The following is a 26,593-nucleotide window of genomic DNA, read 5'->3' on the forward strand; positions in this document are numbered from 1 at the left end:
TGTTTAGCTGCCTGCACTATGGAGGGCTTGATCCTTCAGCCCTGCTCTATGCTTTGTTTCCAGTAGATCCCACAGCCAACAAAGATTCTGGCCAAGAGTCAGAGTCTATTCCAGAATATACGGCCGAAGAGGAACGGGAGGACAACCGGCTGTGGAGGACAGTGGTGATTGGAGAACAAGAGCAGCGCATTGACATGAAGGTCATCGAGCCCTACAGGAGAGTCATTTCTCACGGAGGTAGTCGAGCTCTGCATGAATCTGGGAAATGGGGAAGGGGCAGCCATTTTATTTAAAATCAGAAAGTGAGTCTAGAGTTCTCTGGAACACGACATCTCAAAGACCCTATTCTAGAGCCCATATTCAGGGAACTATAGAGCTAAGTATATTTCCTCATATTAAATTCAATAAATATTTAAAATCCTACTAGGCAAAGACAACTTTCCCATATAAAACGGGCTTTTCATGCTACATATCTGATAGCGATCATGTTCTGTGCCAATGTATTGAAAGCCATAGTGGTCTAAGTTAAATGTCTGTTTGTCATTCTTATCAGTCCATTGTACGGTTGAACTGAACAGAAGATGTGACACCATGGCCTGTGTCCTAACACTACCCCCGAGGTGCTTCTCATTACAAGATGGTCTTTTGAATCCTCTTCAGAAGCTTTGGGGATTTTTTTTAGACTTAGCCTGGTAATTGTTTCCCCTAACTGAAGTTTGCCTTTCTAGACACTACATTAAATCTAGGCCTGACAACAGCCAAGCCCAGTCAAAGCCTCCACCTGTTTGGTGAGAGACAAGGGAGAGAGAAAAGTATGTTTGTATTTCCAGCACTTTCTTGAGGGCTCCTGGAGCATATGTGGCCTTGATTAATTTGGGTTTCACAAAATGTCAGATGAGCGGAAGCAACACATTTAACATTGTCAACTTCAGAAAACATCGACAGCATTTTGATTCTGCTGCTGCATGCCTTCCTTTCCCAAGTCCTGAGGCGCCACTGTAACCACCCAGCTGTTCCAGAAAGAGTGTGAGCTGACGAGGCAGTTGTTGCTCTCTCAGTTCTCTCTTCCTTAATGAGGGCAGGGAAATAAGAGTCTTGGCACTGCCTCAAAACACTGCTTTTGTTTTCTATTATAATAAGCAGAAGCCTGATTTGTTATTTCAGTCAAATCTTTCTCTGCCAGCAGATTTTTCACCTTCCATCCCATACATTGCTACCCCCACATAAGTATCAGGATCACCCAGGGAACCTGACCACTGTAGCAAAGGTGAATGCCAGTTCCTGCCCCTGGTCCTGGCCTTTCTTTTTCTTGCCTGTTTGACCTGAAATGGAAATAAGACCCCCTGAGAGCTGCTGTGGGGTCAGGAGCAGTTTCCTCTAAGGGAAATCATGCCCGTAGCCCTTCAGAATGAGAGTTGGCCCAGTCTTGCTGAAAGTGACACACAGCTGGCTGTAGAGTCAACCCTTTTGGTTTTATGTGAAAACCACAGGAGGAACACTCAGTCTTCCCCATCTTCCCAGGTCACATCTCCTTTGCACCACCCATCAGATATTTTTGGTTTGTTTTCTTTTTGAAAATAAAAACAAAACAAAGCCTGCATTTTTTAATACTTTTTAAAAAATAAAAATGTCTGTCAAATCAAAGCCACCCAGTGATAAGCCCCTATAAACATCAGCTCCTAAATGCAGAGTCCCTGTGTTGAAAGGCAGCTCGTGGTCCTGCTGCTCTTCTAGGGCTAGTTATCTGCTAATACTCCAGTAGACTCGCCTGCTTGTTCTTTAGGTGGGCTGGGTGGCGTGGTCAAGCCCATCAGCCTGTTGTCCGAATCAGGAGAGAATGGTTATCATCAGTGCACTGATGGTTGGAAAAAGCCACTGCTTCTGCCTGCCACAGTCTTGTAACAATTCACCGGAGCCCTCAGGGCTAACCTGGTTTGCTGTGCTCTCCATCCCTGCCACCTCCTCCTTTTGCCATTTGCTCTTCTCCATTCTGTGTTGCAAGCTCAGTGTTTGTCTGTGTGACTGTCCTGTTTGTTCTGAAGAGAAGGCCACCTCCCCTCTCCCCAGCCCTGCCTCAGCTCTCTCCAGGCACTGGCCTGCATGAAGTGTGCCTCTGGCTGCACCCATCCGGAACTTTAGAGAGAGATGCCACCTTTTCCTGCACCCTGAACAGCTTTTGTGCTCTGTAGGTAAAGATGCTCCAGATGTTACTTCTGAATTTGCCAAAGCTTTGTCTTCCACATTAGGAGTTTACACCATTCTCTTAGACCATAATGATGAGAAAGCTCCTTACTTACCAACCTACTTTGTCCTTCTGGCTTCTGATGAGCGTTTAAAAAGCAGCAATCACTTCCCAGTAAACATGAATCTTATTTGGTGCTTGGTATTTTGCTGTGAGGAAGTTTTGTCGTTTGGGCCAATAGAGAAGTGCCAGCTACACAGTGCTCTGTGCTATAAACTGTAAGGTGGGGGCGATCAAAAGAGCTGCAGAAGTTAGCCTCAAAGCTAGGCCCTGCCACGTGTCCCACCTGTTGAAAATACTGGTGCATGATGGCAGTATTTGAATAAATAATTCAGTCTTCAGCTTTGGTGACCTTGATACGAGCTATTGCCAGAGGCCCTGCACACAATGTAGAAGAATGAGGCTCAGTACCCATCTCTGCCACTTGCTAGTCTGTAACCTTGGTATATTACTTACCATCCCTGGGTCTCAATGGCATCATCAGTCAAATGAGGATGATCTCAACACCACTGTTCACATCCTATGCGCCAATAGCAATATCCTTGCCATCTGCATAAATCAAAGCAAAGAGGGGTTTGGATAGTTTTGCTCAGCCAATAGTATGGGGTCCCTCTGAGGCTAGAACTGGCTTTTTTTTGAACTTGGAGCAGAGAAACCCGTTTAAATAATGGAGAACAATAACACCAAGTAATTTTAACAAGGATTCTTTTTTTTTTACTTCTCTTATTTCATTATAGGAGATTCAGGTAACCTTCTCTGCAGTCTTGCTGGACAAATGACCGTGAAAAGAATGAGGAGAAGAGTTGCTGGCTGGTGTGTGTGTGTGTGTATGTTTTGGTTGCGACTGTGACATCTTTCCTTCTGTCTCCATTCCATTTGCTGGCCAGCAAACTTGTGTTACATCCCTTTCATGCCTGTCTGTGTCACTCAGGTAAGGTTTGCGCCCTTGCTTCAGAGGGTCTCAGGAGACTCCTAGGGGGTTGCTCATGCACCCCACCCAGCACATACACCCTGAATTCACCTCACCTTTCTTGAGAAGAGAGTCTAATGAAAGAAATGTTTTTAAAAACAGACTTCAAATGAATTATGCTGTTGCCAGGAAACTTTACTTGAGTAAGTTGCATATCTGAGAATAGAAATTGAGGGGTTAGCTGACCCCTTCAAGGTATCTGGGAGGGGCAAAAAGTGAATGATCCTATGCATTCTAGTTATTGCACTTTGCCTGCAATTATAGTATTATCTGATTTTTTAAATTTAAATTTAAATTTTTTTAGCAGGAAGCAGCTATAGAAAAAGTACGGTATTATCTGAAATATCTCCCAAGCCTGCCGATGGCACTGGCTCTTGATTTTGGAGGAAAACTTTCATGTGGAAATCTTTTTCTTTTATTTCCTTCCTTCAGTTATCCCCTCTCCTTCTACTTTCTTCCTTCTCTTTTTGCCTCTTCTTCCCTTCTTAAAGATCCTCTACCCAAAAGAACAAATTTTCATTCATAAATTTTCATTTCCTTTATAAATTTCTGTACTTTTTATATTGAGACATTTCTTACTTAGACAGTGGTCATGAAGTAGTAAGTTGATCCCATAGTATTCCTTTAGTTAAATAAACTTGGATGAACATGATGCTGTAGCATTCCAAGGGCAGATAGCATTTACACAGTGAGCTGAACTGCCATTTAAAATGACGTCTGAAGTACTGTTTATAAACCTCAGTCTTTCCCTTTCAAAAAAAAAAAAAATTCTTAGAAGTTCATGGAAATAAAGAAAGAAATCAAAGTAACTGAGCAGTCATGATCTTGAAATTACTGTAACACTCTGGAGCCAGACTGCTACATTTAGAAAGATGCTTTTGAAAGGATGCTTTCTTACTTGCTTTTAAGTTGGATTCATTATGTCTATTGTCTCTTTTCATGAACTTCTGTCTTTTCATCATGCTGAGGATGAACTGCTTATCTGTGCAGTGTGAGGATTAGTATAGCTAAGCCACCATATCCTTTGTGGATTTCCATTTAGTTATGCGTCTTCAGAAATGAAATTGTGGTAACAAGCAATTTTTGTATTAAGATATGTCTCCTCCTGCCATTTTCCTTCATATTGCATTCTAAAAAGTAGTTGATAAATACCTGCATATTGGAAAAGATGGAACTAAAGCAAAAAAATCCAGAGAGAAAGTACTACATTACTCTCTCACAAACGTGTGTTGCATCAGTTAAATACTTACATAGGCAGCATCTTCTAAGATCTGTAGTATAAATACTGTGTTCAACAATACCGTATCATCATTTGTAGTATAAATACTGCATACAGCTACCTCAAATTAGTAATACACACAAACCCATAATTGGGTATATTTTTAGTTAGTATTGGTCTCTTCCCCCATCTTTTTTTGCAGTAGAGTCACACTCTCTTTGTAGAAAACATCGTATTAAACTGCTCTTTCAAGAGTTAATTAACTCCATCCAAATCTATATACAGCCATTACTTTACTGCCATGTAATCACCAACGAGTCTTTAGAGTTCTGAAAACACTAACACGTTGGGTTCTGGGAGGACTGGACCAGGCTTAAGCGTATGTCCTGTCCTCCTACTCAAAGCTTGAAGAAAATCCCTTTAATGATTCTATAGTCCAGAACTGTATGACATCAATTGCAATAGTTTAGACAGGGATACTAAAAAATAAAAATTCACACATTGCGTCCCTTTTTAAGTGTGAAAGACGCATGACATTCCGTATAGTTACCTGTGGGGTTCTGACTGACACCTGCTGTGAGTTTCAAAGTAACCGTGGGAATGTAAAGCTTGCTTAAAAGACAGGGCAATTCCAAAATGATGCTAGAGCTTTCAAAAGATGGGCAATGGTGTCCTGAGATGTATCTACATGTTCCTTGACCCCTAGAGTTTCAGTGGCCACACGTTCCACATTTCCCACCTGCTGTTTTCTCAGCACCTCCTGCAAGTAGCACTTACACTCCTCAGTCCCATGTTACCAGGAAGCAGTTCTCAAGATTCCCCAAAAGTACAGAATTTTGTACGACTCAAATATAATTTAGCCAGACCCATCTGTAGTTTTCCTCCTCTTATGAGAGGAAGTTTTCTTCCTCTTCGTAGAATTCAGAACCTAGCCCCTTAACAGAACTCAACGTGTAAGTTTCTCAGAACTCTAAGTACTCACTGAGTGATTACGTGGCAGTAAAATATTGGCTGTATATAGATTTTTTTTGTTGTTTGTTTTTTTGAGACAGAATCTCACTCTGTCACCCAGGCTGGAAGGCAGTGGCGCAGTCTTGGCTCACTGCAACCTCCACCTGCTGGGCTTAAGCAATTCTCCTGCCTCAGCCTCCCAAATAGCTAGGATTACAGCGCCACCATGCCTGGCTAATTTTTGTATTTTTAGTGGGGACGAGGTTTCACCATGCTGTCCGGGCTGGTCTCGAACTTCTGGCCTCAAGTGATCTGCCTACCTCAGCCTCCCAAAATGCTGGGATTACAGGTGTGAGCCACAGTACCCAACCTGGCTGTATATAGATCTGGATGGAGTTAGTTAACTCTTGAAAAGCAGTTTAGTAAGATGTTCTCTACAAAGAGAGTGTGACTCTAGTGCAAAAAAAGATGGGGGAAGATATACCTAAAAATATACCCAGTTATGGGTTTGTTGTGTCATATAGCTCTGGACTGTGGAATCATTAAACAGAGATTTCCTCCAAGCTTTGAGTAGGAGGACAGGACATACCCTTAAGCCTGGTCTAGTCCTCCCAGAGCCCAATGTGTCAGCTTTTTCAGAACTCTATATACCCACTGGTGATTACATGGCAGTAAAATATTGCACAGAATAAGGCCTGGCTAGAACTTCTTTTGCTCCGGCTTATTTTTTGTTATGTTGAATATTTACACACCCTCTTCACAACTATGTACAACACATATAATCATCCGTAATATATGAATAGCCTACATATGCAAATCTAATTGCGCTATATATTTAACACTCTATAAAACATAGATGTTAACCACTGAAAGATAACTGTATGTGTATATACCTACAGACCTATAGTCAACATAAGCCCCATTTCATGTTGCTAATATATCCACAAAGACACACTCGCCAAGGCTTCAGAGTTATCCATTAGGTCAGATATTACCTTGTTAAGAGCTTTCAATTGGTTACAAATGTCTTTTTGTTTGTCCCCCAGGATACTATGGGGACGGTCTAAATGCCATCATTGTGTTTGCCGCCTGTTTTCTGCCAGACAGCAGTCGGGCGGATTACCACTATGTCATGGAAAATCTTTTCCTGTGAGTGATACTTGTGACAAAGTGCTTTGAGTTAATGTCTGTGGCATGTAATGGCAGATAGATCATCTTTAATTAAAGAAAATAGATGATGTAGAATATTCTAAGCCTTCAATGAAACATCAGTAAGGTTTCTGTCAAGGAATGTTGCTCAAGGGGCTAAAACCTTTAAAGGAGTTCTTTTGTGGGTAGACTAGACTGAAAACAAAATGAACAGAATTTTGCTTGCATTTTAAAATTCTGTAATATTTCCTTTGGGCAAAGTATTATTTTTGTTCCTTCATAACATGTTCTTAGTCTGCTAAGACTGACTATAACCTGACTTCATTAATATCTGCCCTTATTTAACCTGAGTTACCCTTAGTATTTGATAACATTGTTGACAGTTTTGAAAGTCAGGATTCTTTCTAACCCATACATTTTTCTAGTGTACATACATTTAAAAGATAGTCATACCGATAAATGAGTAATACTCTCAGAGGAATACTCTTAGGTAACTGTATTCTTCCCAAGGTAAAGAGGTAATATGCACAACCATTCTTAAATTTCATACACCCTGTACTTACATAATTAATGTTATGTAATTATGGTGTCAATAGGATGAAATAGTTTATGTGGGAACTGAAAACATTTCTTTTCCTTCCTGTGATCAGATATGTAATAAGTACTTTAGAGCTGATGGTAGCTGAAGACTATATGATTGTGTACTTGAATGGTGCAACACCAAGACGGAAGATGCCAGGGCTAGGCTGGATGAAGAAATGCTACCAGATGATTGACAGACGGTATGTGCACTCTGCTATTTAATCACTATTTTGATTTTGGTAAACGGAAGGCTAAACAACCACATGGTATACTGTTATTATCTTCATTATACACAAGAAGAAACCAAGTCTCAATAAGATCAAATAAATTGTCTAAGTTGCTATTAAGCATGTTTTCCTTCCGAAATAGTAAAGGTAATGCTGGCGAGAATAAACAAAAATACACTGTTGGTTATAGATTCATGCACTCTAAGAACATAACCATTCTAACCATCCTATTTTACATTTATTTCTATGAGAAAATGAGGTTTGAATCATACAAGTTTCAAATTACATCTCAAAAAGCATTCTCGTAATTAATCATGGCCATTCTATATCTTCCTACCAGGCAATAGTAACTTGCATAGAACTCCCTAAAATTATATATATTATATATATACATTTTTGTTGTTGTTGTTGGAGTCTCACTAGTGTCACCTAGGCTGGAGTGCAGTGGCATGATCTTGGATCATGGCAACCTCCGACTTCTGGGTTCAAGCGATTCTCCTGTCTAAGCCCGCTGAGTAGCAAGAACTTACAGGCGGGCACCATCACGCCCAGCTAATTTTTTATTTTTATTTTTAGTAGAGACGGGGTTTCAACATGTTGGCCAGGCTGATCTTGAACTCCTGACCTCAGGTGATACGCCTGCCTCGGCCTCCCAAAGTGCTGGAATTACAGGCATGAGCCACCACGCCAGACTTAAATTATATATATTCTTATTTAGGAATATGTTTTATGCTTTAATTCCCACTGAAAATGGGTTAAGAGTAATGTATTTTTTCTTTTTTCAAAATAGGTTGAGGAAGAATTTGAAATCATTCATCATCGTTCATCCATCTTGGTTCATCAGAACAATCCTTGCTGTGACACGACCTTTTATAAGGTATAGTTAATATTGTCATAAAATAAAAAGTACTACTAGTAGTTTTTTTAAAATATGTGCTTATTGTCCTAAAAACAAGAATTCATAAACTAAGAGTACCCAGGGAAATATATTTGTCTCTGTCTTTCCTAGAAAGGTGCTTTGGACTATTCATCAGGCGTCCCTAATTAAGAGAGAAAATGCTTTCATTATGAATATTTCCCCCAGATCATTATAAAACATGACCTCTAAATTGCTTGCTATAAACATGGAAGATGAAGTGGTGGGATTTTCATACCACATGAGAAAGGGGAATAGATAATACATTTAAAGTGATATGTTATTATGTAGAGAATAGAAAGGTAGAGTAATATGACGATGGAAAATAAAGATGAATCAAGGCAGAAACAAAAGCCGTATCATGTCTCAATTGTGCCATTTCTTCTGAACAGACCTACGCAATGTTTGTATAACTACCAAAGTTATATAGAGTCTGGGCAGCCGTTTTGAGAGCTGTGTTTTGATCACCCGTGAGGAGTCTTGGTTTCAATTAAGTGAATATTTATTTGTTACTTATTTTATGTTAGGTTCTGTATAACCTTACATCTTGGTGATGCAAAATAAAGTAAGATATGGTTCTTAATATAGTAAGACTTCAAATAGTTAAATGAAAGGAATAATATTTATTTTCTAGACAGCTTTAAAAACAGAATAAAATCTTGCCCACCATCAGGGTACAGATTAGATTAATTGAAATTTTCCCATCTTAAAGTTATTAATGAATTTCTTTTAAAACTTCTGATAACTTTACTTCTGGGGAAAAAAGTAAACTTTAAAATCTTTTTTGTGTGTGTATAGGTTTTACTTTAGCTTCCAGATTCAACCTTTCTTGTTCAGTATTTACTTATATTTATTTATTATTCTTATTCCCCACTTCCAATTGCTAATGCTGAAAAAGGTACCTGAAAATCAAGAATTGTTAAAATGGTAAACTGAATCTAAACAATCACATGATATACTGTTACTATCTTCATTATATACAAGAAGAAACCACTGAAGACACAGAGTTATCAGAATTTTTAGAAGAAAATCATTAATAACTTTAAGATGGGAAAATTTCAATTAATCTTCAACTGAGTAGCAGGATTCATCCTAGTTTCCCTCTGGCAAAGGTTAGCTGTTTACCATACTGTGTTAAATTGCTTTTAAAAATATTATGACCAGCGAGCAGCGTAGCCCACACCTATAATCCCAGCACTTTGGGAGGCCTAGGTGGGGCAGATCACTTGAGGTTAGGAGTTTGAGACCAGCCTGGCCAATATGTGAAACCCCATCTCTACTAAAAACACAAAAAATTAGCCAGGCATGGTGGTGGCGTGCCTGTAGTGCCAGCTATTAGGAAGGCTGAGGCAAGAGAATCACTTGAATCTGGGAGGTGGAGGTTGCAGTAAGGCAAGATCACACCACTGCACTCCAGCGTGGACAGCAGAGTGAGACTGTGCCTCCAAAAAAACAAACAAACAAACAAATTTAGACCTATTTAAGGTATACAAAGAGCCACTTATTTTAATTAATTTCAGGAAATGCTTTAACTAGGGAGTAGGAATCAGTGTATGCTGGTAAGCTTTCAAAAAGTTTAATGGGTAGAAAGGTAAACATTAGCATAATTACTGATTCATCAAAGTTTGCTTAATAATTCAGCACTTATAAAACAAATGTTTTTTCTTGATTAAGTAATGTTAAAAGATAAACTTTAGATAACTCAATCACTTTATTAGAGCAAAAAATGATTTATGAACCCAGCATCACTTAGAACCAGGAGAGGTTCAGAGAGCTCCACCCAGCAAAGTGGGCAGACAGTATTTGTCCAGAGAAAAGCAAGGTGATGTATAGAAATAGCTTGACTGGGTACAGCTCAGCAGTTATCTTATTTGGGTACAGTGGGTACAGTGTGATGAAGCATTTGCCTTATATGGTCATGGTCTGATCATTTGGCAACCTGTGATTGCTGAAGCTCAGCTGCTTTGATTGGCTGAGACTCAGCTAGTCTTTGCAAAAATATACTCATCAGTTAGGTTGGAATTTTATTTACATACCATGTTAGGTTGCAGTTAGCTACCTAGGAACTCAAACTACAGAGAAAGCCTTAAGCCAAATGTGGTTTAACAATAAGAAAACATTTGTTACTCTAAGGATATTAAAAATTATTATAATTCAACACTACTTATGGGAGTTTCAAGATAATAACAACAACAGTAATAATGAAATTATAGCAATAGTGTTGTGGTAAATTATGACTAATAATGGCTTAATATGTTGAGTGCTTATTTGCATTACCTCATTTAACCTAATGACAGTCCTCCGAAGTAGATACTTTTTTGTTTGTTTTTTGTTTTGAGACACGGTCTCCTTCAGTCACCCAGGCTGGAGTACAGTGGCATGATCATGGCTCACTGCAGCCTCAGACTCCTGGGATTAAGCAATCCTCCCACCTCAGCCTCCCGAGTAGCTGGGACTATAGGTGTATGCCACCACACTCAGCTAAATTTTTTTATTTTTTTGTAGAGACAGGGTCTCATTGTGTTGTCCAAGCTGATCTCAAACTCCTAGGCTCAAGCAATATGCCTGCCTTGGCCCAAAGTGCTGAGATTACAGGCATGAGCCACAACGCCCAGCCTGAAGCAGATTCTGTTTACTATTTCCATTGTATAGGAAAAACTGCTGAGGTTCAGGGAGGTCACATAAATTGTCTAAAGCAGGAACCAGCAAACATTGTTTATAAAGATTCAACTAGTAAATAGTTTAGGCTTCACCGGCCCTATGGTTTCAGTCACAACTACTCAACTCTGCCATTATAGAGTAAAAGCAGCTGTAGGAAACATGCAAATGAGTAAGTGGCTGTGTTCTGATGAAACTTTTTTTTTGAGACAGTCTCACTCTGTTGCCCAGGCTGGGGTGCTGTGGTGCGATCTTGGCTCACTGCAACCTCTGCCTCCCCGTGCTCAAGCGATTCTGCCACCTAAGCCTCCCAAGTAGCTGGGACCACAGATATGTACCACCACACTCGGCTAAGTTTTTGTGTTTTGGGCAGAGACAGGGTTTGCCGTGTTTCCCAGGCTGGTCTTGAATTCCTGAGATCAGGTGATCTTCCCACCTTGGCCTCCCAAAGTGCTGGGGTTACAGGCATGAGCCACCATGCCTGGCCTCTGATGAAACTTCATTTATGAAAACCGAAATTGAATTTCCTATGATTTTTACATCATAAAATATTCTCTTTTTGTTGAGAGGGAGTCTCACTCTGTTGCCCAGGCTGGAGTGCAGTAGCATGATCTTGGCTCACTGCAGCCTCCGCCTCCTGGGTTCAAGCAATTTTCCTGCCTCCGCCTTCCAAGTAGCTGGGATTACAGGCATGCACCACCACACCTGGCTAATTTTTGTATTTTTAGTAGAGATGGGGTTTCGCCATGTTGGCCAGGCTGGTCTTGAACTCCTGACCTCAAGTGATCTGCCTGCCTTGGCATCCCATTACAGGTGTGAGCCACTGCGCCCGGCCAACATCATAAAATATTTTTATTTTTACATTTTTTTAACTACTTAAAAAAACAGAAATCATTCTTCACTCAGGGGCTATAAAAAAACAGATAGGCTTATGCCTGTAATTCCAGCTACTCAGGAAGCTGAAGCAAGAGGATTGCTTGAGGCAAGGAGTTCAAGATCAGCCTGGCCAACATGGCGAACTTTTTTTTTTTTAATTTAGCTAGGCACTGTATCATGTGCCTATAGTCCTAGCTACTCCAGGGGCGGAGACAGGAGGATCACCTGAGCCCAGGAGTTCAAGGCTATAGTGAGCTATGATCATGCCACTGCACTCCAGCCTGGGTGACAGAGTGAGTCCTAGCCTCTAAAAAAAATAATAAAAAACTGACAGCAAGCTGACTTCAGCCACGAGCTATCATTTACCAACCTCAGGTCTAGGGTGGCACAGCCTATAAATGATAGGCTCAGTCTTTGAAACCAATTGTCTGCCCAATTCTAAAGAAAACCTATATCAAGTACTGAATAATTGTATTCTACAGTTTCATCATGTAGGAGCCCCTCTACAGATCCTCCTTTGAATCAATTTACTTCAGTGTTAGCAACTTGTAGATCTGAAAAAAGAGACCACTAAGATGTATGACAGGTCTTTTCTCTACTAAAGGGTAGCCTCTATGATAGAGGTATATGGCAAGTTCATTTTAAACAATGAGTTATTGGAAGTTTGGAGATTTCTCAAAGAACTTAAAACAGAACTACCATTCGACCTGCCAGTCCCATTACTGGGTAAATACCCAAAGGAATATAAATCATTCTACCATAAAGACACATGCACACGTGTGTTCATCGCAGCACTATTCACAATAGCAAAGACATGGAATCAACCTCGATGCCCATTAACAATGGATTGGATAAAGCAAATGCAGAACATATACACTGTATAGCAGCCATAAAAAAGAACTAAATCACTTCCTTTGCAAAAACATGGATGGAGCTGGAGGTCATTATCGTGAGTTATCCTAAGAAAACCAAATACCGCATGTTCTCACTTATAAGTGGGAACTGTACATTGAGTACACTCCAGACACCAGGGACTACTAGAGGGTGGAGGGTGGAGGAGAGTGAGGATCAAAAAACTACCTGTCAGCTATTATGCTCATTAACTAGGTAACAAAATAATCTGTACATCAAACCACTGTGACATGCAGTTTACCCATGTAAAAACCTGCACATGTACCCCTGAAACTAAAATAAAAGTTGGGGGAAAAAAATGAGTAATTTGTCTGTGCCAAGCACTGGATTGGGAAATAACAAGGCTCAATTGCTGTCCTTAAGGAGCACAGAGCCTTAAGCAGACACGGGCAGACAAGTGAACAGTTACAATACAGCATATAATTGCACTTTGAGGAGGTGATGGCTCAAGGTGAGGGTGAATTTGGGGGTATACCTGGTAGAGAGCGAAAGCTGATAATCTGCTTCAAGAGAGGCTTTGCAGAAGGAGGCCTTCCCTCGAGGTGAGTTTTGAAAGACTAGTAGGATTGGCCAGCTGAAATTAGGGAGAAGAGCAATCCAGGTTGAGGAAACAGGTAGACAAAACGCCAGATGCAAATACATCAATAAAGAGAGAACATGGCATGTTCAGAGAACTGTAAAATTCCAGTGAATATTAACACTGGAGCTGGAGGTTTTCCATTTGCATGACTTCTTCTCCCTCTCAGTCACCCACTCAGTCTTTTATCAAAACCTTATTTCGCTCAACAACTCCACAGGAAGAAAAAGGCTTAATATAGCATATCACTGGTAATGTGTGTTGACCCAAGACCTATCAGGAGGGACAGAAGCTACTGTATGGAGAGGATGGTTGTTCCTAGGTCTCTTGGACCCAGGGCCGAAATTGCAAGTAAAGTGTTAAAGATAGATAGATAGAAGAAACACCTCAAAAAAACTTCTTACTAGAATGCACAGTAGTTGAACACAAGGCAGTACAGATGGTACACAGTTCAGCAAGATCCCAGTAGACTACAGAGACCTCTTCATTTGAAACCATTCAAGAACATTAGACCCTTGATCAAGTTCTCTTTCCAGTGGAATGATACACTTTTTAAATTAGTTTGCCATTACACAAGTAATAAGAAAATGCACTCTTGAGAAATGCATCCTATCATTACAGATAAGACCAAGTTCTTCCTTTAACAATTACCAATTCCTCTTCCTAATCCCCTTCCCCAGAGGCAAACTCCTTTATCAATTTCATTGGTATCCTTCCAAGTTGTTCTCTGTGCGTTTACACATATCTAAAACGAACACGTTTAGATGAAAGCTGTTAGTATTTTAAATCCAATTATTGGAACATATATTTGAATGTTGGTTGATCTAGAATAAATGTTCAACCTAAAACTTTAAAAACCACAACATTTTAAAAAACAAAACAAATTTTTAAAAAATGAGTTTACATATTTTTTTTAGTATCATCAAACTTGGTAGATTCTGAAAGAACTAATGATAAGATTTTTGTTTGTTACAAACAAACAGAGACAAACGAGGCAAAAAGCAGTGATTATTCAGAGTCACAGGAAATACTGGGAGGCCGCACAATGTATGGCCAAGAGTGTGAATGCCAAAGTCAGACTGCCCAGATTAGTACAGGCTCTGCCATTTACTAAGGGTGAGACCTTGGGCAAACACTTACCTGCTCTGTGTCTGTTTCCTTATCTTTGAAAAGCGGATAATAATAGTGTCTACCTCACTAGGCTATAATAAGAAATACATGCATTTGTATGTGTAACCCACTTAAAACAGCATTTGGCCAAATATTGCACGATCTCATTTATATGTAGCATCTAAAAAAGTTGAGCTTACAGAAGTAGAGAGTGGAATGGTGGTTACCAGAAGCTGGGGGTTGGGAGTGAGGAGATGTTGGTCAAAGACCACAAAATTTTGGTTAGGAGGCATACGTTCCAGAGCCCTATTGAACAATATGGTGACCATAGCTAATAACAATGTGTTGCATCCTAGAAAATTACTAAGTGAATAAATTTTCAGTATCAAAAAAAAGCATGTGAAGTAATACATATGTCAGTTAGCTCAGTTTAGCCATTCCACAATGTATACATATTTCAAAACATCGTGTTAAACATTTTTACATGGCAATTTAAAAAACAGAACAAACCACCACCACCAACAACAACAAAACAGTGTCTGGCACATTGTAACTCATGAAATAATGTTAGCCTCTTTTCTTAGTAAGAGTGCTGGGGCAAGATGTTAAGTGTATCAGGATTTTCAAGAAAAGGCAGTAGTCTTGGGATGGATAAGGTAGTGACTAATGATACACATTTCTTCTTTTTTTTTTTTTAGTTCAAAATTCAGCAGTAAAATTAAATATGTCAATAGCTTATCAGAACTCAGTGGGCTGATCCCAATGGATTGCATCCACATTCCAGAGAGCATCATCAAGTAAGTCCTGACGGTTTCAGAGATTTCTTAAGAAATAGTACTAGTTTGAGGCTGGGTGTGGTGGCTCATACCTGTAATCCTAGCACTCTGGGAAGCCAAGTGGAAGAATCAGTTGAGCCCAGGAGTTTGCCATCAGCCTGGACAACATAGCAAAACCCCGTTCCTACTAAAAATACAAAAATTAGCCAGGCATGGTGGCATTTGCCTGTAGTCCAGCTATTCAGGAGGCTGAGATAGGATGATCACCTGAGCCTGGGAAGTGAAGGCTGCAGTGAGCCGTGATGGTGCCACTGTACTCCAGCCTGGGCAATGGGAGTGAGACCCTGTATCAAAAAAAAAGTGTATGTTTGGAGAAGTGGGTTGGTAAAGAGGTCAGTTCTGGAACAGAGGGGAAATGGCATTATCTTATTTTGAAAACAATATTAAATATCCTCCAATAAATATAATTTTTTCCTATAATCTATAGATAATTGTTGTGTTCTCTCAGATCCTCTTTCACATAATATTTTCCTGGGGTTATTTGATTATTGTTCATTTTTACCTTGAACTTTACTACCACTTTGGAAAAAGTAACAGTTACACTGGTTAACTGGTATACTGTCTCTACTGGTTAACAATATATCAGTTTCTTGTGTCTCCCACTCTGCACAGACACAAGATGGTCTTAGTATAGCTTGGATTTCTTTATTGTCTTATACAAAGTAATTTATCTGCATAACCCTAGGAAAATAGAAAGGAATAACTCTCTGCTTCTTCTAAACCTTTTCTGTTTATCATGATTAAGTAGAGGGCATTTGCCCAGTGGTGGGTGAGGCGGTGAGGAATGGTTTTCTTGCTCAATAGAGGGTAACGCAGTATCTGCGTCAGCATCCTGCATGGGTACTGAAGGTCTCAGGATGATGCTACAAAAATTAGGATAAAATTTAACAAAATAAATACTTGGAGCTGGGATTGTAAAACAGGGATATGGGAGAATGAACACTTGTATCTGGTACATTGTTGCAAAGAACGGTTGTTTTCTGTGTGTCATGGTTTTTTTTTTTTTTTTTTTGGCCACTGTATCTGAATCGTTAGCTTTTTTCATTTCATTTGAGTGGAGAGGGATTTAACCATTAGCTCAAAGAAAACAGACAAGTGTCATTCATCTTCCTCCATAAAACGGATAGCAAAATGTACCTCTCATTTGGGATTCCAAAAAAGAGTCCTCTCACTGTAAAAATTAATTAATTTAAAAGGCCCAGCCTAGAAATTGGAAGGAAAGAATTCTCATGTAATGTGTGTCTATGATATGCCAAGCATAGCAGTGCTCTATTTATATCATTTATTTGACTCCCATAGTAAACCTCTGTTTTACAGATGCAGGGGAGATAACTTAGTAAGAAGTTACTTAGGCACAGTGTAAGTAGGAACCAGGAAGAGATGGAACTGGAATTCAAATTCAAGTCAGCCTGGCACCAAAATTCGCATGTTCTTTTCTAGGAGATTCCTTTACCTCCCTTAGAGTATCCTTCAAAATTCAAAGCTCAGAAGTAGATGCATTTGGTTTTCCTACATAAGCAATATCGGGCATGAACACAGGATACTGACTGGGCTTCCAGTGGTCAGTTGGCTCACTGAATCAGACAGAGTAGAGTGTTCATAAGATCCTAATGATGGCTTCAACCCTCATTAGCTTCATAGTGTTTCCACAACCAGCACACCTCATAGCTCTGGGCTGCTGCCTCAAAAAGGTGTACTCCATCTTTAAAACCCACTTCTACTCTCTAAATTTAAAAAGGATGGAGGCAGGGAGGGATGCCTCACACCTGTAATCTTAGTACTTTGGGAGTCTGAGGAGGGTAGATAGCTTGAGTTCAGGAGTTCAAGACCAGCCTGGGCAACATGGTGAGACCCTCTCTATGAAAAAAAACACAGAAATTAGCCGGGTATGGTAGCATGCACCTGTAGTCCTAGCTACTCAGGAGATTCAAGTGGAAGGATTGCTTGAGCCTGGGAAGTGGAAATTGCAGTGAGCCGAGACCGCACCACTGCCCTCAAGCCTGGGTGACAGAATGAGACCCTGTCTCAAAAAAAAAAAAAAGAAAAAGGAAGAAGTAGTATGGGAGTACTCACATTCAATAAGATGACAAGGACATTCTCCCTTCTAGTGGAATTGAGCATTGACCGCTTTCCAAGTAAACACAGTAACACTTCCATGGTGTGGCAGAGGCAATAGAAAGAAAAGTGAATGGGCTTTAGAGACTTAGATTTGAACCTTCCCTCTAACCTCTCAATGTCTCTGAGACTTCAAGTCATCTATTAAAATGATTGATTAATTAAAATATTCTGAGTCTCAGCTTCGGCATCTGTAAAGTAAGGAAGTAAGTTGCACTTCCTGGAATGGTCCTGAGGGTTGAATGCAAACGGTACACAAAGCACTTTCAAAGCCTCCCAGCACAGAGTGTGCAATCCAGAATCTTATTTATTGTTACGCATGTTGCTTTTAGAGACTGTCTATCATATGGCAAAGTTCAAGTGAGAAGTTAAGTATAGCCGGGACATTTTTTCTTCATCTGCACACATCAGTTTTCAAGGGCTCCATTTGGGAGAAGTTACTTCAGGAAGGATTCTATTTGGAAAAATTTTTTTCTGGAGGAAGAAATTTACCACCATTCACGTGCTGCCCACATGTCCGTGTGTTCTGTTTTCTGTAATTATCTCCTTGGGATGTCCTTTCTGCCATTTCTGTTACTGACCTTCATCGCCCCAATTTCATGTTATGCAAATTTCAAATGGATACAAGCCATGGCTCCTTTTTATCACTGAATAACATTCAAAGGATCTAATCTCAGCCACTCCCAAGACCAGTCCTCAGCTGAGATGGAGCCTGTCATCAAAGGGCTTAAATGAAAGAAAAACTTGCTCAACCTAGAACCAAATTTATAATCATTGGTCACAGTTGATTCTCATTATTTGTGGCAGTTATGTTCTGTAAAGTCACTGCAAACCCTTAATTAGGGAATACTGAAATAGTGTTCCAAGGGAAAATACAGGGTGTTTGGTTCCTGCAAGCCTCTGGTCACAATGTTTTCATCAATCAGTCAATCAATCAATCAATATATAACCTTGTTTTATGTGTGTTTCTGTTTAAATGAACCTTACTTAGTATACATTGTTGATTTATTGAACTCATGGCCAACAGTATTGTAACTTGTGCATAAACGAAGCTTATCTAACACACATATTTTCTTCATAAGGCACATCACAGCCTTCCTGCACTTGGGAATACTGGACAGTATTTCAGCACTATGCTTGGAAGCCAATTTGAGCAGCAAAATCACCAAGGAAAAATACAAAAATGAGAAAAAAAAAAGCACTAAATAGGTTGTGAAAAGGACAGTTGTTTACAGTATGAAAGAAGACAGAGGCTCACACATTGCCAGGTGGCAACGTGAGCATTGGGCAACTCACATTTTTCACCACTCTGCACATGTCCACAAGTGACCCAAAAAGTACCTTGTATTGATTTTGTGGTTATAAATACATGTTAGTGAATAGGCAAATTTACAAATATAGAATCTGCAAATAGTGAGGATTGACTGCATATATTTACAAAGTATAAACATTGATTGTTATCTAATGAAAATAAGACGTCTCCCAAATCCCAATTTTATTATTACCATCAGACATCACCTAATGACAGAGACATGTTCTGAGATGTGCGTCTTTAGATGCTTTCATCATTGTGCAGATATCATAGAGTGAACTTATACAAACCTAGATGGCAGAGCCCCCTACACCACCTAGGCTATCTGCTATAACCTGTTGCTCCTAGGCTCCACACCTGTACAGCGTGTTACTGTACTGAATACTGCAGGCAGCTGTAACACAGTGGTAAGTATTCGTGTATCTAAACATAGATAAGATACTGTCAAATTATGGCATTCTAATTTATGGAACCACTACCATATATGTGGTCCATCGCTGACCCAAATGACGTTACATAGTGCATGACTGTATCTGGATAGGCGTTTTCTCTCATGATTTGACTGTCGTTTAAATCATTTACTTGTCGTTTTTTCCATCTGTTTGCTCATTTTCCTTATGGCACTCGTTTTTATTTTCGTAAGGTACGATGAAGAGAGATCTTATAAGAGAAGTGTGAGGTAAAAATCTCCTGATCTCCTATTCACGCTGGATCCTGTGTGTGTACACCAGTGTCTTACTTGTGGGTGACCTCAACAAGCTACCAGAGCGAGAGGTCACTGTATCAGTCTTTTGTATGCCATTTCCAGTCTTTGTCCTGTGTGTAAAGCTGTTGAGGTCAACCTGATTTGCAACTGAAACCTACTAAACCAGATACATCCCTGACTTGGCCCAGGCTGCAAGCTAATTTGAACTGTACCCACCAGACTGACGTGGATGTTTTCAGCTTTATTCAGCCAGCATGTTTCTGATCCCTTTGCAACTTATACCTACTGTTTATGAAGGAATTTGCAAAGTAAATGTACATAAACACTGAATGGGAGGAAATGACAGTATATTTAATGGAAGGAGTACGTCTCAGGACTCCAGAAGACGGTTTTGAAAAGCACATATGCACCACTTTTGTTTGGCTCTGCTTTGCTGAGTGACTGTCTCATGCTCTGCTTGCTTCTTTTTTGTTTCTTTTCCACACCAATAATTTTTGCTCCTGCAGACTGGACGAAGAACTGAGGGAAGCTTCAGAAGCAGCTAAGTAAGACTCAGTTTTCATTTAGTGGCTGGCATGATGTTGGCTTGCATTTCAGAACTGAATTGGGAAAAGCTGCATGCCTGGTGTTTTATTCCTGCTTCCTGATAATAATGCACTTTAGAAATTCTCTTTCTCCGATGATAGATGTAATCTCTATTATTCTTACTACAGTCTATTTTTCCCCATGATCTTGGTTATATTGAGGAATGCATTTGTCACTATAGTTGTTTTTTAATGTACACGTAATTCTAGGCACCACAACAAAAGACCACATCACAGGCACTGTGACGTATAGTGTGACATCGATATGATCATTAGGTTTTCAGGCAACAGAACTTCACTAATTCATACCAATGGGGAGGAATAATAGCACATCGAAATTTGGAAGATTTTTGCAGAATCAATTTCATGGCCTTCTATGAGTTAAAACAACAACACCTTACTTCATGACTTTGGAAATATTGCTTAACTAACAACCTCTGAGCTATTTTGATGAAGAGAAAAACAAAAGTCATTGCCCACTATTGTCAAAGTATGATTCTCAAAAAGGCAAAATTATAACTCTCATGCAAATATAAAATGAACACATGCCAATGATTTTATTCAACTGATGATTTAATGCAGGAACTACTAAGGTGTTAAAGCCAGTTCAAAGAACATTTGAGCAGCTAGATATCTATAGATAATTTACAGAAGAGTATTTGGATAAGATTGTTGGGTTAGATACAAAACTGGCTAATAAACAACAGGGCAATAAACTGTAATATTGAGGTTATCTTTTCCACTGGACAGAAATTATTTGCATCTCTGCTGGTCAAAAACTACAAGTTAACCTCTGCCCCTATTGAGTTGTAAAATAGCCCAACCAATAGAAAGTCAGCCCGCCCCCTGTAATCCTAGCACTTTGGGAGGCCGAGATGGGCGGATCACGAGGTCAGGAGATCGAGACCATCCTGGCCAACATGGTGAAACCCTGTCTCTACTAAAAATACAAAAATTAGCTGGGCATGGTGGTGGGCATCTGTAGTCCAAGCTACTCGGGAGGCTGAGGCAGGAGAATCGCTTGAACCCAGGAGGTGGAGGTTGCAGTGAGCCGAGATCATGCCACTGCACTCCAGCCTGGGGACAGAGTGAGACTCCATCTCAAAAAAAAAAAAAAATCCAGTTATTCTCTTTTCTCGTTTCCAAGTTACAAAGACATTTTCTGATAATACATGTTAGATATAACCAAATACTATTTGAAAAGTCTGCTGTATTAAGCACATTTTCTTCCCCATTTTAAATGTTGCTTACACTGTTCATTTTTATAACCAGCTCCCATTTTAATAGACATTGCAAAAGCAGAAGGCCTGGACAATGTCCCAACAGCTATAAATTCTGAATAAATAATATCTAACTAATAGATATTTTCTTCATAGTTATAAATGCCAATTCCTCATTAAAACAATCAATTTAGACATTTTTCTCCTGTGGTACATTTTTATTGTAAGTAACCTATACGATTATTTGCTCGTAGTGTGCCAATCATTTGTGTTAAAAAATTAAAGGATAGGTTTTTGCTTTAGAAAGTTTAGCATTAGTGGAGTTTACTCTTATAATATTCTGATCTTCTCATTTTCTTTCAAGATAACTGACACCCAGTTACACTAAAGAAACTCAAAACTGTGTAATTTTTTTATTCTAAAAAAAACTTCTTAGTCTTGATCCCAACTGTTACAAGTAAGAAGTTGTTAAGTAAGGAAAATATTAGTAATCAAGGAACTGAGTGTTGGTATAACATTCCTGTAGCATTTATCTGCACTCAAACTGCTTTGTGTCATGAGATTTCCTAGAGTGAGAACTCTCTGTGAGTTTTTCTTTCAGATTTATTTTTTCAGGATGATAACATATTTATGAAATTAAAGTGCTATTTTCAAGACAAAAGATAGGGGGACAGACCATCAACAATTTTTCAGACAAACCTATCATAAAGTCATATTGTCATGTTTCTTTCATTATTACCATGAAATCTTGCTTCTTTTAATAGATTTTTTTCCCTCTATATTTATACTATTTCTGCTTAGCTGCCACAGTCAAATGATTATTGTTTTTGGATAGTTTTGTAGCTTTCTCTTTTTTCTCTCACATCCACTATTTTGTTCTCTTCCTTACCCCTACCAACCCTCCCCCGACGTGTTTAAATAGCTCATATGGTCCTGAGACATTTTGATCTCCCTCCTAAAGGAAGCACTATGCTCATGCCTAGTACATAGTAGATGCTCAGTAAATTTATGCTGCATAAATTAATGAATTTGCATAAGAGTCAGTTCATTGCTGTTGAGCAGTGGGTTCTCAAACTTTATTGTGCATTACAATGACCTGGAGCACATGGTAAAACAGAAAATCCCGTGTCTCACCCCCAAAGTTTCTGATTCACCAGCTCTAGAGTGGAGCCTAAAAAGCTGCACTTCTGGTCAGGTGAGGTTGCTCGTCCCTGTAACCCCAGGACTTTGGGAGGCTGAGAGGGGAGGATTGCTTGAGGCCAGGAGTTAGAGACCAGCCTGGGCAACATAGCAGGATTCCATCTCTACAAAAAAAATTTTTTTAATTAGCCAGGTATAGTGGTATGTGCCTGCAGTCCCAACTACATGGGAGGCTGAGGTGGGAGGATCCGTTGAGCCCTGGAATTCAAGGTTGCAGTGAGCTAATTGATCTTACCAGTACACTCCGGCCTGGGCAACAGAGTGAGACCCTGTCTCAAGAAAAAAAGTCTGCATTTCTAACAGGTTCCCAGTGATGCTGCTGCTGCTGGTCTCAGGACCCAGCGTTGAGAACCACTGCTTAAAAGTCAAGGGCCAAATAAAAATAATCAGATTTGTTTTAGAAGTGTATGCTCTTGCTTTGGATTCAGCAGGTAAGCCATCTGCCTGAAGAATCTTCCCTCTAGGATCTTTTGATCCTACCTTTTTGATGGTAACATCACATGTATGAGAAACTGAAATATATTTGCACATTTGAAAATGTGCACAGAGAAAGAATTCTACTCTGTTGACCCCGCAGGTGATTGGAATACCTTAGAATCCCACCATCTCGGCTACCAGCAACATTTTTTCAACTACCTTTTAGCCTCTGAAGTAGCCCCTGAATTCTAGGAGAAACTCTATGAGAAACGTGATCACTGCAGATCTGTTGTTAGAAGCCAGATATACCCAGGTTCTTCCCGTTGACAGATGTGCCTGACTTTCCACATGACTTGTTCAGAAAGCTTCTGGTTGGGTCTAACCAAAGGCAAACGTACACTTGGTCAGGCAACAAAACCTATCTGTCCGCTGTTTTGCTTTATGCCCACTAGTGTTTCCCAACATTCTCCCTCTCCCCTCACACACACACACACACACCCCACTCAAACTGCACCCCAACTCTAATTGATTTCAGAAAGTGATTTGCTCAACCTGCCTTATCTTTTCTTTAAAACCTTAGCTCTATACAGGAAAGAAAGTATTATACTTCTGAAGGATAAATAGTATACATAGAACCATTCTTATTTCGAAAATTGGGACACATCCTTGTGTTGCCTTTGGAGTGACAGTATTAAAGGGTTTGCCAATTGCTGTTTTCCTTGGGAGGATTACTTGAAATTAAAAAGCAGAAAAGCTGAGTTTGGAAGATTGCCCTTTCTTGATTCCATTCCAGCTTTGCTTTTTTTTTTTTTTTTTTTCTTTTTTAGCACACTGTCAACACTTACTTGACTGTCCTTGCTCACTGGAATTGCCAAATATTCCCTATAAAAATATCAGACCACCAGCAAGAAGGGTAGGGAGTGAGGAAGGAAGGTTGCTATCTCACCTGGGGAGATAGCAGGCTGTCGTTTTCAACAAAACACCTGACCTTCATCATGGATCCTCTTATGTGCAAACAGATAAATTAGCTTGTGAAATTGTATTACAAAGAGGACAGCTGCACTTAAAAAGGATCATAGAAGCTCTTTAAATAGTGTTTGTTTGCCAATAATAAAATATTTATGGAAGGCCGGGCACAGTGGCTCACGCCTGTAATCCCAGCACTCTGGGAGGCCAAGGCAGGAGGATCACTTGAGTCCAGGAGTTTGAGACCAGCCTGGGGCAACATGGCAAAACCGTACCCCTACCAAAAATATGAAAATTAGCCAGGCATGGAGGCATGCAGCTGTAGTCCCAGCTGCTTGGGTGGCTGAGGCAGGAGAATCGCTTGAACCTGGGAGGCAGAGGTTACCGTGAGCTGAGATAGCGCCACTGCACTTCAGCCTAGGTGACAGAGCAAGACTCTGTCTCAAAAAATATATATATATGGGAGGGGTATAAAAGTTAAGGTGTAATGAGCATTCATCAAGAATTAATAGAAAGCAAATTTGAAATTTGCTAACAGAGAAATCACACCAGTATGAAATATCAAAAATAGCTAATATTACACCAAAAAACATAAATTCCATAAAAACACTTTTATTTATTATTTTATAAGGTTATATTTGTTTTCTGGGCATACTCAGTTGAGGTAAATAGTAGGATTCATTTTATCACCTGGACACAGCTCAACTGTATGGAGTGGTAAGTGTCCTGTTATTTCTGTAACAACAATGAGCAGAGCTGACGGTGACATTTTTTCTTTCAGTGTATTGGGAAATCCTCATTCTCGTGAAAACTGAAAATTAACTGTGTTCATGGGTGAATAAAATGAGGCTGCTTGAGAGGGATTTTCCTCTATGTGTAAAGTATCTTATTATTCGGGGTACCAATACAATTTTGTAGTATGTCCCCTGAATAAGACGAATTGAAAAGGCAGGGAAAAATGAGGACAGAAGAGACCACTGGAGGTATTTGGAGTTTTTAAATCTCTGCTTTGTGTTTTTATATCATGGGCAATCACTTGCCTTTCAAAACTGATGGTAAGGGTTACAGCTTAATCTCCTCATCTGTTCGGGTATGGATCGGTTCAGTATTAGTAATGGGACCACATTAAACAGTTTCAAATGCCTCAACTCTGTTGTGCTTTCATAGTGGTGACGGTGGGGAAATACTGACTGCTTCCTATTTTTCCCTTGCACTCAGAACTAGCTGCCTTTACAATGATCCAGAAATGTCTTCTATGGAGAAGGAGTAAGAATTCACCATCGATAGCAGCTATGTGGTTACTTGTAGTGTTGTATGGCTGGGCTCTGAAAGAAAACACACTGAGGACTGGGTAAACCCTGTTTAGATGTTCAGCTTTCCTGTGCTCCATTCCTGAAATCAGAAACTTGAAGCAAATTTGCCAGCTTCACACCATTTCATTCACAATCACCCCTTAAATTTCTTTTTTTTTTTTTTTTTTTTTTTTTTTTTTTTTTTTTTTTTTTTTTTTTTTTGAGGCGGAGTCTCGCTCTGTCGCCCGGACTGGAGTGCAGTGGCGGATCTCAGCTCACTGCAAGCTCCGCCTCCGGGTTTCCGCCATTCTCCTGCCTCAGCCTCCCGAATAGCTGGGACTACAGGCGCCCGCCACCTCGCCCGGCTAGTTTTTGTATTTTTAGTAGAGACGGGGTTTCACCGTATTAGCCAGGATGGTCTCGATCTCCTGACCTCGTGATCCGCCCGTCTCGGCCTCCCAAAGTGCTGGATTACAGGCTTGAGCCACCGCGCCCGGCCCACCCCTTAAATTTCTAAAGGACAACCTATGGACATGGCATTCTATTTTTCCAATCCAAAAATGAGAAGAAAATGATTAGGACCAGATGTAAGAACATTTGGGCAAGAGGAATGCAATTCTGCTTTCTGAATGACATCATCTCTATTTTAATTAGTGGAAGTTGGAACTTCCATTTAATGCTTTGGTGGATGGAGAGAAAATGCGCTTGTTTTGCAACGTCCAGGAGGAATTTGAGCCTGGATGAGACTGTAGGAATGATCTATTTGGAGGATTACCATCCTGTGAGAAGTAGAAATTGGACGTGTAGTGAGTTCTTACCACGTTCCAGACTGTAAAAAGCTTCACACGCAGTGTCTGATTTTAATCCTCAGAATAAGTTTATGAGGTACATTTCACAGATGAGGAAAGAGAGGCATAGAGAGACGATCTGACCAGTCCACTGTTTTACAGCTGTAAAAATGGCCCAGAGCTGGAATTTGGACATTGGCAGTATAGCTCCAGGACCAATGGTTTTTAAATCAGGAAGAGGTGATCTTAATGCTAGATGGGTGTACCATCTCCGATTTAATGAAAGACAAAACTACTCACCTAAGAGAACAGAGTGAATTAGTGGCCAAGTCAGTTTCAGGGAATAAACTGTGGTCACCAACAAACTTTTAGAGAGAACTTGGTCATCCAACAGGGAGCTTCTAAATTGGTTTGAGTTGTGGAGAATTTAACTTTGTCCTTGTTCCTAGGAATCAGGAAGCAGAGGGAAAAATCAATTTTAAATGTATCTCGTCTCTATTGCCACTTTTTGCTGTCTTTGGACCTCCTTTCCGTTGAAGTCCAAAAGGAAGCTGGAAAATTAGAGTGAAATAGCTCCACATTTGCCATTTTGACCTGTTGTGCCTAAAGGAAGTTTAGGCACAAAAACTCCAGAGACAGTCCCAACTGAAAAGTGCACAAAGAACAAAGACTGGGCCAATTCTGGATGCATGCCTATGAGTTAGCCCTGCTCTGCAAGGAACCTTTATTTTTTCTAAATAAAAATTTTAAAAAAGAACAAAGACTATA

General features: G+C 39.9%; 1 protein-coding gene and 1 long non-coding RNA gene across 14 annotated transcripts in view; one reads left to right on the plus strand and one right to left on the minus strand.

Annotated features, from left to right (window-relative positions):
• The window catches only part of PRUNE2 (prune homolog 2 with BCH domain), a 301,009-nt gene that overhangs the window by 267,713 nt on the left and 6,703 nt on the right, over positions 1-26,593 (plus strand). Inside the window, exons 12-20 of one of the 13 annotated variants that reach the window (XM_033237044.1) lie at positions 64-237; positions 2,980-2,988; positions 6,429-6,531; positions 7,182-7,313; positions 8,131-8,217; positions 15,088-15,186; positions 19,296-19,331; positions 19,865-19,903; positions 24,964-25,011. In XM_033237044.1, the coding sequence (XP_033092935.1) occupies positions 64-237; positions 2,980-2,988; positions 6,429-6,531; positions 7,182-7,313; positions 8,131-8,217; positions 15,088-15,186; positions 19,296-19,331; positions 19,865-19,903; positions 24,964-25,011 (727 nt within the window). The remainder of the gene's footprint in view (positions 1-63; positions 238-2,979; positions 2,989-6,428; positions 6,532-7,181; positions 7,314-8,130; positions 8,218-15,087; positions 15,187-19,295; positions 19,332-19,864; positions 19,904-24,963; positions 25,012-26,593) is intronic. The other 12 variants (XM_033237045.1, XM_033237051.1, XM_033237048.1 and 9 more) reach the window with 12 other exon arrangements.
• LOC117098445 lies at positions 121-20,880 on the minus strand. Its single transcript, XR_004443408.1, has 3 exons — positions 17,299-20,880; positions 2,699-2,791; positions 121-258 (listed from the first exon to the last, which is right to left on the minus strand). It is a non-coding gene; the product is annotated as an uncharacterized LOC117098445 (long non-coding RNA).

Source organism: Trachypithecus francoisi, unplaced genomic scaffold (genome assembly GCF_009764315.1).
Source record: "Trachypithecus francoisi isolate TF-2019V2 unplaced genomic scaffold, Tfra_2.0 Lachesis_group16, whole genome shotgun sequence".
NCBI lineage: Eukaryota > Metazoa > Chordata > Mammalia > Primates > Cercopithecidae > Trachypithecus > Trachypithecus francoisi.